The sequence below is a fragment of the Paramisgurnus dabryanus genome, chromosome 9, assembly GCF_030506205.2.
Source record: "Paramisgurnus dabryanus chromosome 9, PD_genome_1.1, whole genome shotgun sequence".
Taxonomy (NCBI): Eukaryota; Metazoa; Chordata; class Actinopteri; order Cypriniformes; family Cobitidae; genus Paramisgurnus; species Paramisgurnus dabryanus.
Genome location: NC_133345.1, coordinates 14,991,222 through 15,003,249, shown reverse-complemented (window position 1 = coordinate 15,003,249; position 12,028 = coordinate 14,991,222). Strand labels below are relative to the sequence as shown.

At 34.0% G+C, this 12,028-nt stretch overlaps 1 protein-coding gene across 1 annotated transcript; it reads right to left on the bottom strand.

The window, feature by feature from the left end:
• Positions 1 to 671: 671 nt before the first annotated feature.
• On the bottom strand, positions 672 to 11,233 carry cenpn (centromere protein N). The gene is made up of 10 exons (XM_065270022.2): positions 10,934 to 11,233; positions 9,771 to 9,816; positions 5,139 to 5,198; positions 4,962 to 5,035; positions 4,602 to 4,775; positions 4,238 to 4,339; positions 2,730 to 2,784; positions 2,341 to 2,450; positions 2,059 to 2,182; positions 672 to 1,016 (listed from the first exon to the last, which is right to left on the bottom strand). The coding sequence occupies exons 1-10, from the start codon at positions 11,102 to 11,104 to the stop codon at positions 916 to 918; spliced, it is 1,017 nt and encodes a 338-aa protein (XP_065126094.2). The 5' UTR covers positions 11,105 to 11,233; the 3' UTR covers positions 672 to 915.
• Between the last annotated feature and the right edge of the window lie 795 nt (positions 11,234 to 12,028).

The window sequence follows — 12,028 nt, the reverse complement described above, 5'->3', positions numbered from 1 at the left end:
ACTTTCAAATATTTCTTATCAATGGAACATGAATTTTCAAAAAGCTTTTGAATTTGCTCATATTTACCAAGGTTGACAATAATTTTGTCCACAACTGAAAGTGTTTGTGACTGGGAATAAATACAAACTGCAGATATCTCAGAGAAGCTTCCTAGAAACATTTGAGAAATTTTTGCTAACGTCCACAGGGACAGCTGCAACATTCATTAAAATGCAATAAAAATCATTCTTTAACATAATTTTGCCTTTTCATTTCTATACAAAAACAGGCTCTTCAAAAAGTTAATCTGACTAAAAAAAGAAAAAAAAAAAACATTTCAAAAAACCACCAACTACGTTTTGGCTAATTACTACAATAAATTTGAACTGCAAAATATTTTTATATCAAAATCAAGAGACTGAAAATTACTGAAATACTTTTGTTGATATTTACATTAACATAACATCCCTATCTGTTAGATGTTACTGCTTTCATGGCATACTAAAAAGATACAGAATGGATAAAATGTATGCTGCTTTGTGGCCTATAGAGCATTGGTGCTTACTTAAAAAATAATCACGCTCTGTGTGAACTGCTTCGTGGAGGACTATCGTTTTAAATAATGCATTTTCACATCAAACATTCACAGCCAGAATGAAAGAACTTTACACAGCATTATTATTACAAAATGATAAAATCCTTTATTTAAAATCATTCAATCAAACATGCTAAAATGATAATGTATTAATGAGATTGAATTGTGAAAAGATTCTATTGTACTGCCCCATTAGCATTTTAATGACTACAGCAGTGCTCGTATAGGTAAGGACAACAGTGATAACACTGCGGTAATACATGCTTTCACTTTGCAGGATGCACAGCTCAATATAAAGCATCTGTGGTCTCTGTTGCCATCAGGATCTTTCTGCTGGCACTTAGCTGGGAACACCAGGGCCTTTGTCTGTAATGACAAAATAATTTCTTCCTCGCTGGGTGATGGCAGACAAAAGTGGAGTAACTGGACCTTCGACCATGCCTGCCAAATGATAAACAGAGTTTAGTAAAGACTGAAATGATTCACATTTAAAGTCACCATGAAACGGAAGTATCAATTGCCTAATTTTTCCGGTGGTGACGTGTATCCAAGTAAAACCGGCCTCTGAAATGAAATAAGGCAGGGCTGGATTTGAATTTGTCCATCGAGATCTGATTGGATCATTTGAAGTTGAGTCGTGTTGCTAATTGCTAATCGCAGCGATATTCTCCCGGACCCCGCCCACCTGCCATACATTATGACCGGAAGTAAAGAGAGATAGTTTTTAGGAGGGGAGGAGATTTGCATTTTTGATTAAAGATAATGAGGGCACATGAATTTTAAAAAAAATCAATGAAGCTCACAGATAAATAATTTGTAAAAAAAAAAAAATACCACAATATTACAAAACAAATTACAGTTTTTTATTTTACTTTCATTGCGACTTTAAGAAAAAACAAGGGTGGATAAAAGTTAGACCAATGGAGGCCTGTGTGGGACAGTTTTTCTTCCTGTACTGCACCAAAACTTAGTTAATATTAATGTTTACTAAGAAACTGATAAACTACAAGTTCCTGATAAAAGAAATAAAAATAAAGTGCCCTACTTTACCACTATACCCTGAATTTAGTCAAACAAGGGTTCTTTCTTTTGGCTGTTGACTTCCTTTTAGTGTTCTACAAAGACATGTCATGGATTATAATCAAAAGTGCTAGAAAAAGTGTATTGCTTTAAAATGCCCATCATATGGCACTTCTCTATCTTGTAATTTCTCTATATTGCTTTGGAGTCCTCTACAACAGGTTTGCATAAAAGGTCAAAAAACACTGTAAATGAAAAGACATATTTCACCCAAAAATGTACATTTACTCGCCTTAAAGTAATGCCGTGCAACTATTCTAAAAATGTATGCAACAATTGGATGCAATTTACTGATGCTGTTTTGAGCACCGATCGCCATTTAAATTCAGAATGACATAGGCATTGAAGTTCAGAAATGTGCAAGAAATATGCCAGTGTATGAATGTTCTTTGCCATCTCTCACCTGAAGCAACACAGTGGCGTAATGACTGTAGCAGACTGCTGCTTGAGAACTTGACCACCCCTCTGAATAAATCCTCCTGGTCACTTAAGGTGGCATTAGTATTTCCTCTGTATCTCGTCTCAAGCTGGAAACAAACACAGGGGACAATGTATAAAAGTTCATTTGAACAATGTCAGACAGCTTGTTTTTCTGGTTAGTATCAATTGCAATAATATTATTATAACTTATGACTTATTTGAAATAGTTGATGTGTCATTCAGATCTGGATTATTTGCCACATACTCTATACACAGCGTTCTCCAGCTTTGGTGTAGGGCCGTCTCCAAATGCTTCACAGGCCAACTGATGTCTTATCTCTTCATGGGCAGCATGCTCCTTTTCAATACAGGGATCTGTATTACAGTTAACAGTTTAAGCATACATACCAGTGCCAATAAAAAGTATGCATCCTTTTTATATGTTAGAGAAGTACAGCACAAACTGTATTCATGAATAATATATATATACACATGTGTGAGAATTAAACACACCAAACAGGTACAAAATAATGACCAAACATTTTAAATTAATTCCACTGCAATTCATATGCAGAAGCCCAAGGTTTAAAATAAATGTAAAAACAAAGTATTTAAAAAAAAAACTATTTTTGCTAATGACAATCATGTACATACGGGAGGGAAGAGCGTTTCTTTCCCCTAAGATCCTCGAGTGATTGTTTGGAAAAACCTATTAAATAAAGAAATAAAAACAGTATTAGTTGTCAAGCTATTTTAGTTTGTGGATCTTTCAATTCTTAAACGGACCGTATTTGACCGTTTGCACAACTGCATGGTCAGACTGGTTTCTAAATAATGTCACAAGTTGGCTGACTACTACAAATAATATCCATCTCTTTAGCATCAGCACTGTGGTGTCTTCAGTTGAAGGTTTTCCTCCACTTTTTCATCATCTGAATTTTGCTGCCTTAATACCATCACATTTGGCTTGCTCACTGGGAGACTACTTTAAGACATATAGGGGCGGATTCCCAGACAGGGATTAGACTAGTCCTTTTCTAAAATAAATGTAGGAGCTGTCCAAACCGAAAGCAACTTGTACTGACATATCTTAAAATACATGAGTGTCTTTTGTTTTGCCTCAAAATGCACACAAGTAATGTTTTTAGTAAGGCATGTTTGTTAAAACTAGTTATATTTCTTAATTAAACTAAGGCCTAGTCCTGGTTTAAACTAATCCCTGTCCGGAAAGCCATCCCATTCTGTTATATACAAGTCTTTATACAGTAACAACTAGCAATGACGCAAGGTTTAAAATGTTAAGACAGAAGAGGACTGCCTTGACAAACTTAAATCGAAAATTAATCTCTATAAAAAATGACTGTATATAACAAACGCTATAAATGTAACCCTTTAAAAGATAAAGTATGGTTTGTTATAGTTTTTGTAGCAAGGGTACTGTCATCTTGCAGTACAACATCCTGTGACATCACAAGATTGGTTGTCCTGCCCGAGTTCAACATATACCAGGGACAGACAGCCCACACCTTAAATAGAAATATACATTTCTTCCTTAATTTGCATGGTTTACATATTTATAAATTAATCTCCTAAAATATAAATTTTTCCAGAGACTTAGTTTCATGCGCAAATAGCATTAAAATCAACAGAACATGATTAACACATAATCACGCAACTGCAGTGCTTCTGTGTTTTGAAAAAACTGAATAAAATAAATAACCCTACACTAAATAAGTTTCACTTAAATAATTAGCAGATTAACAAAAACAAATTAAAAAGTATCATGTATGATGAGGTTCTGTTACATATTCACATACAAGGCCACGATACGATTCACATCACAATACAAGATTGAATTACATTTTTGTTCAGAATTTAGTATTATTATTATTATCTGTTTATTGTACATTGCAGTATGACAAAGATAGTGCCTTATTCTAGGCATTTTATCCTTCTCTCATATATTCTTAAATTATATCTATGAATATATGTATTAACATGCAGCCAGACTAAATACTATGAAATGAAAAGTTTTTAAACAGAATTTTCATTTGTTTTTATAATAACATGACATCTGTAAAGCTGTTCTGAAACAATGAAAACTTATAGAACTAAATTGAATTTATTTTTCCCCAACAAAACTCTACAAAATACAAGGTTACCTGCTGATAATGTCTCAGTAGCAGTGACCTCATTGCAGTGAGACTTCTGGTACTCAGGTGCCCATCCTTGATGGACCCATATTTGGTAGACACCCTCAAAGCCTGCAAGTGACAACACAGACTTACAAACATAAACTGAGTAAGCTGTACAAAGATTGAGGGAAGGAAACACATGCACTGATAAAAAAAACTACAGACTGAAACGTGCCTGACAAAATTTAAACAAATCTGTGATGCTTCACCTATTTAGGAATATACATTCCATTAAAACTTTAACAAATGACATTGGAGACATAATATTTCATAAGAAATGAGTGCAAAGTGCCCAAAAGGAAACTGATTGTCAGTGTAAGGAGAAAGTTACCTGATAAAGAAGGATCTTGTGTTTGGCCATGAGATTGCAGATGAAGACATAAGAGGTGTGCAGATGGTGCACAACATACGTTGGCTTGAGGTGATTGGGTTTGTTGAAGTTGTCTCCCCAAGCAATCCTAATCCATAAAGCATCATCCTCATGTTTCTTTACCTTAATGGAAATCTTAAAAAGCACAAGATATAGGTTAGCAGGCTTTCTGCAATAAATATTAAATTAGAGTATTCACAAGTCACTGTTAATGACAGTAAATGACACATCGCGACAGCAGAGTTAAAGTAACCTGAAAAGAAAATCTTTTTAATGCTTTTTCACTTTATTTTCGGTTAAAAGTTGTGTTACTGCTAGTACATTTCTGATAACCCGGTGTAGGTGTGCTTTAAACTGCTCCTTAAATTGTGTCAACTCCACACAAACTGCATCATCTGTGGAAAAGGAAGAAATAGCACAACAAATTTACTTAATATCCTAATCTGTAAACAATCTTTGGAATCAATCTAACAATAAAACTTCATACAAAGCTCTTACCCTGTGCCTCAACAAGCTGACACGTATGCCAAGTTCCTTGATCAGGGTTTTCCATACGATCTAATGGATTTAAAAAATATATATATACATTTTAAGAATTTGAAGTTCTTAAAGGAATATTCCACACCCATATAAAAATCCAGATAAATTACTGCAATTTTGAACTGCACTGAAACTGTGAACTGTTGATGTCCAATAAAGTCTTTTAAATTGAGAAAAATCCTGGAATGTTTGCCTCAAAGAACGTAATTTCTTCTCGACTGAACAAAGAAAGACATAAACATCTTGGATGACATGGGGTAAGTAAATTATCAGGATTTTTATTAAATTGCATTAATTCTTTAAAGTGGTCCTATTATGGCCTTTTTAAAAGTCTGGATTTTGTTTTAAAGGTGCCCTAGAATAGATTATCATGGTTGACCTTGATTGTTTAAAAAAAAACATAATTTTTCATAAATTAACATTACAACACATCTCTTGTTTCTTCCGGACTCTGTGAAACCTCTCATTCTGTTATGCTCTGATTGGTCAAGCTGGCCCAGTTTGTCGTGATTGGTTATTTGCTTAGAGCTCCTGTCAGAACAGGGTTCCTACAGGTTTCTTCAAGTTAAATTCAAGTCTTTTTAAGACCTTTTTAAGACCATTTATATAAAAAATTAATACCAATTTCACGTCCCTACCAGCAAAGAAAAACTAAAATACTTAAACTTGTGTTCATTTATTTTTCCGATGTGAAATGGGTAAAAAGATTATAAGCCAAGCAAGTGTGAAAAATTTTTTTCAGTAGGCCATAGAAAGTTTGCCAAACAATGTAAAGTTGTTAAGGAATTTCTGAGATTTTCTTTGATTTTTCCCACTTCTCCTTTGCCTGTTGCTGTGTTGTGTTGCAGTCTATGATTGTGGTGATCTTCATTTACTGAAGGTATCACGTGTTCGCAGTATTTTGTACTGTGACCCGGGACTGTGTTGCGTTCTCAATTATTGGATCCGCCACTCTTTATTTATACTACTTTATTAAACAAACAGAGATGCAAACACATGTATGTTCAAAAAAGAGAAAGGTAATCTAAGCCCTCACACCCAGGCAAATATCCAGATACTTAGGCTACATTGCCACAGACCCCTGCCATCCCTACCAACCTAGGTATATAGAGAAAAATGAAATTCGAAAATCAAAAGACGCCGACATTAATTTGGAATATTCAATTTCATTTTTTATGTTAAACCAAAACTCTTATTGCACTATCTAGCACTTCTTCTTGCTTTACTCCTTCTTCCTCTTCTTCCTGGCCACCTCCTGCAACGTATCCAGGGCCTTCCATCTGGCTGCATTCATTTATATTAATTTCACATTATATTTCATAAATCCAACCATAAATGAACAAAGCTGACAATGTTTGTCAAAGCATCACAAAACACTTTACTGTTTTTGCACTGACATATGAAGCAATACTTGTGTAGATGACCCCTTTTATCAAACTCTTTTGAATACAATAATATGTATAGTATATTAATGATAGAAAGTGCAGGTCTAGAGATTATAAATGTAATCGGTGTGTTATGGTTTATGTAGTTTTCTTTCCTTTTTTAGATAGAGCAGAAGCAGTAAAAGTGCCTCTTTTAATTCCTCTCTTGCAGATTAAAAGAGCTTTATCCACTTATTATTTTAGATTCAAAAGTCTACTTGCTGTCCCAGTGACTGGTGACTTTATATTAGAGCTTTGCGTTTTTTATATCTAGAGTCAGCTTGAGCTTTGCTCGTGCAATGGGCTTAATTAACATTCACATTGCTTTTTTGCTACCATCTTTGTGATCTTTGAGCAAACTTTTTAGATATAAAAAGATGGTTCATTAATAAGAATATTATTAAACAAAGGGACGGAGAAAGAAAGTGCAGCGCGTGGTCGTGACTTTCAAACCAAGCCAGTTGTTATCGCAATAGAAACGGAGGCACGCAGCTTGAAACTGCACGTGAACATTAGCGCTGACTGACTCTGATCACGGCCGTTTTCCTATCGACTCGGGTTTTACACATAATGTTAATCGGACCCGGTCCTCCGTGAAAACCTCTATGAATACAACTCTGCTCAAGTTCAGAAACATGTTACGCTGAACTCGCTTCATGTCGCACCCATTTCATCGAGAAACAGAGAGCATGTGAACGTACAGCAGACTCATCGGGAGAGACACGATGTGCTCGCAACCAAAATGCCATTAATAATAAAAAGGCGCAGGCGCTTAAAAGCGATGTGTTTGCATCCCTGATTTAATCAAAATGTGGTTGACAAAGAAACTTTTAAGGAAAAATACAATATGGAGAAGTTACATACAGCACAATTTTTAAGACCCAGACATCAAAATTTAAGACTTTTTTAAGTCTTTTTAAGGTATTATTTCCAAATTCATAAATTCAATGCTTTTAAGGCTTTTTAAGACCCCGCGGGAACCCTGCAGAAATGTCCCTCCCATTATCAAATTAAGCTTACAGGAGCACACGGTGTTGCTTCACAGAAGTAAAAAATGACAACAGTCCAACATCTTGAGTGATGATATTTTTTATTATATTATTTTGAGTCAAGCTTTGCAAACGGTGTGGTTTAAACCTTACTGTGTGTTAGAGCACCAGACTTGTGGGAACACACACACACCTGGGAAAAACCTTGCAGTACTACTTTACCAACATCTCGTATTTTTTTTATAGGAATAGTTCACCCAAAAATGAAAATTCTGTCATAATTTTCTCAGCCTCATGTTGTAATCTGTATTTCTTTTTGCTGATAAACACATAAGATGATATTTTGATAAAAGATTTCAAGCACACAGTTGAGTGTAATCATTGGCTTTCATATTAGAAAAAACAAATACAATAGAGTTCAATGGTTACAATCAGCTGTGTGTTTATCATCATTTATCAAAGGATCTTCTTTTGGGTCCTTCAAAATAAAAAAAACTGATACAGGTTTAGAACAAAATGAGGATAAGTAAATGAAGATGACATTTTCATAATGTTCTGTTAAAGAGAGCATGATGTAATCTCTGAGCTTTGTAACTTTACATATGTTTTAATGCTTAAAGGAATATTCCATTTTCTTAAAAGAAAAATCCAGATAATTTACTCACCACCATGTCATCCAAAATGTTGATGTCTTTCTTTGTTCATTCGAGAAGAAATTATGTTTTTGTGAGGAAAACATTGCAGGATTTTTCTCATTTTAATGGACTTTAATAGAGCCCAACATTTAATACTTAACTCAACACTTAACAGTTTTTTCAACGGAGTTTCAAAGGACAATAATCGATCCCAAACGAGGCATAAGGGTCTTATCTAGCAAAACGATTGTCATTTTTGACAAGAAAAAAAATGCACTTTTAAACCACAACTTCTTGTCTAGATTTGGTCGTGATGCGCCAGCGTGACCCCACGCAATACGTCATGACGTCAAGAGGTCACAGAGGACGAACGCGAAACTACGCCACAGTGTTTACAAGTGTGTTGAAAGAGGACCGTTCTGACGTTGTTGTATGTCAACTGATACTAATTAATGTCTTTGTGTCAGTTTATTGTTTGCAATGGTCCGCAAATGTGTGTTTCATATATGTAACACGTGACCTCCCTACGTCACTACGCATTTACGTTAGGTCACGCTGGACCGGACCTTGACAAGAAGTTGTGGTTTAAAAGTGCATATTTTTGATTTTTCTTGTAGAAAAAATGGCAATCGTTTCGCTAGATAAGACCCTTATGCCTCGTTTGGGATCGATTATTGTCCTTTGAAACTCCGTTGAAAAAACTGTTAAGTGTTGAGTTAAGTATTAAATGTTGGGCTCTATAAAAGTCCATTAAAATGAGAAAAATCCTGCAATGTTTTCCTCAAAAAACATAATTTCTTCTCGACTGAACAAAGAAAGACATCAACATTTTGAATGACATGGTGGTGAGTAAATTATCTGGATTTTTCTTTTAAGAAAATGGAATATTCCTTTAAACGGCAACATTTAACTAAAGTTAAAGGACAAAATGTAAAGCCAACACAATGTCAGTTAAATTCAAGAACATTATGAAAGAAAATTCAGGGTAAGTATTAGGGCTGCACGATTAATCGTATTTTTATCATGATAACGATATGTGCGCCCCCAAGATTAGTTAAAGACAATCATCGTGATTAATCAATCAAAGACCAAGCACAAAGCAGACGATCTAGAATCAACCAATGTGTTTGCTTGATATGGGTGGAGTATACGGAGTATGAGGAGTTATTTTTGCTATTTCTGCTGATTTCTTTTGCTAAATCTATGCAGAATTTTGCGGAATGATTTTAAATGTTTTAAAAAGAGAATGGGAGCTGTGAATATTACAAAACAATTAAATATTTTATAATATATAACATATATATAGCCTAATATTATATACATGGCTGTAAAGTGTAATAAAAATACTGAAGTGAATAGAAGTTCTTCAATTAGAGAATGATCGTGATTTCTAATCGTGATCAAAAGTTTGAACAAAACAATCGTGATCATCATTTTTCCTGGAATCGTGCAGCCCTAGTAAGTATATTGAATTTGTCTGCAATTACTGTCTAGAGATGTACTGTTTTAACACGTTTATAAAAAAAAATCACAATTACTCACTGATCATTTCCAATTTAGTAATGTGCTTCAGGTTTAATCTTTTATCCTACAACACAGAAAGAGAAAGTGATTTTCACAACTATTGCTCTTTAAAAGAAGTGCCATTAAGTGTGCATGCTTAATCCTTATGATCTGTTTAAGAGCTGGCCAATATATCGCATTGGGTTGACATGCGCATCTCAGCAGGAAAGCCGGTGTAGCAGCCAATCCTGTTCCCCTCTGAACTGTTTATTTCTTATAAAGCAAAGAGCACCTATCATCCGATTTACGATTTTACATTTCCTTTGGTGTGTAAGTGTGTATTAGTACATGTTGACGATATGCAAAAGATCCATACCCCAAAGTAAATGATGATGTTATGTTCATGTTATCGTTTCCAACATAATCTCTCTCATAATTCCTCCAGCTGCAGACTCACAGCCTGTAAGTTAACTCCTGTCAGCATTGCATTTTGACCGAATCTTTCAAACATGGTAAGGAGCGTCACATTTCCGGCTGACGTCAGAGGTATTCAGGCCAATCACAACATACAGATTAGCTGGCCAATCAGGGAGCGTTATTCAGATTTTTGTACAAAATATGTGTTTGAGGAGGGCAGGATATCTGGAGCTACAAAAATGTACGTTACTGAAAAGTATTGTTTTTTTTAACCATTAACATCATAAACACAATGTATGATACAAAATACACAAAATAACGTTGTTTTTCAGGAATGAAAAAGGTGCTCTTTAATATCTGTTTCATAGTTTTAATATAACTTATACTTATTTGCCTGCGCATGCGCTGTCAGCAGAACGACATTCAGAGCGGTTAGTTAGTAACGTTAGTAGTAAATCGTGCTTTCAGATGGAACGACATTTATAACACAGAGCCGTATTAGTTCACTGACAAGTTAGGCTATATCAAATTCATAATCGGGGAAGTCTGTGGGTAAATAATTTATGTGAAGCAGCTTTAAGAATCATATCTAAAAAATAAGTTACGTTTAAACATTAAATTATTAACTATATTGACTTAATATTTATTACTGCTTACTAGGAAAGGTAATATCAATAGTACATGAAAGTAAAATTAACTGATTGTTTAGTGTAATATGATTGGTAAATGGATAACTTTAAATGATTGTGATTTGTAATAGTTGTTATTTAGTGAATGCATCTTACCTCACAGAAACTAATGATGTTTTCCACTATAGTCCATTTGGGTCTAGTGTAATCCAAGGCGCGCAGCTGATCTGCTGCTAAACAATTCCAGCTTTTCAGAAGCTTCTCTATATTTTTACTTGGTATTCTTTGGAATATCCGTCGTAGAACACATCTGGATTGTTCGTCCATTGTTTGGACTAACAGATTATTCGTTAAAGGTAAATACACATTAATTATCGCGTTCACGTTTCAAACGTTACATAAACCGCTAAAAATCAAACAGAGAGCTCAGCTGGAACATCCGGTTACGCAGCAAGTGACAAATTACATAAAAGTCTCTGAAAGCGCAGCATTCGTTCTATTTACGTGAGCGAAACGTTTAGATTTATATAATTTTATTATACTAAATTTAATTCTTAATTTATATTGTTTACAACATACTATTAACAATTCAGACATTTACCAGAGTTGATGTTATTTTAGTTTTACATTGTGGTTCTCGCTTCTTCTCTTGTACTGTGTTTTTTTTTTTTTTTTTTTTTTTTGCTGCCGCTTAGTGGAAAGGAGGACCAAAACAGCAATTTCAGACAGTATGCTGAAAAATACTGCAGTGTATTTTCATTTAAAAAGCGATGTTAAATATCCTGAAATACTTAGTTTAAAACTTTTGAAGAATAACGTTACTTTATTATTAAACATATACAACCAAAACATAACAGGAATTAGGAGTAACATCATAAAAGAAAACAAAAACAAGGGGGAAAAACTAAATAAGAATTATCATGACTCAAATCAAACAAAATAAAAAGTGTACAATTAAAATAAAAAGAGGGAATTGTACAAATTAAAATTGAAAATACTATACGTGCTTTCTTGTTAAAAGAAAATAAAACTATCTTTAAATACTGTCTTATAATCTTTTGTAATAAAACAAAAAATAGGGTTACAGTTAGAAAATTTGCATTTATGTATATAAAATCTACACAGTATACAGAATTTGGTTTATATTAAAAAAGCATTTGAATCTCCTTCAAAGAATCCAAAAATAACAATTTAAGGACTCACAACAAAACCTTTTACAATCTTGTTTGAGATAAACAAACCAACATATTT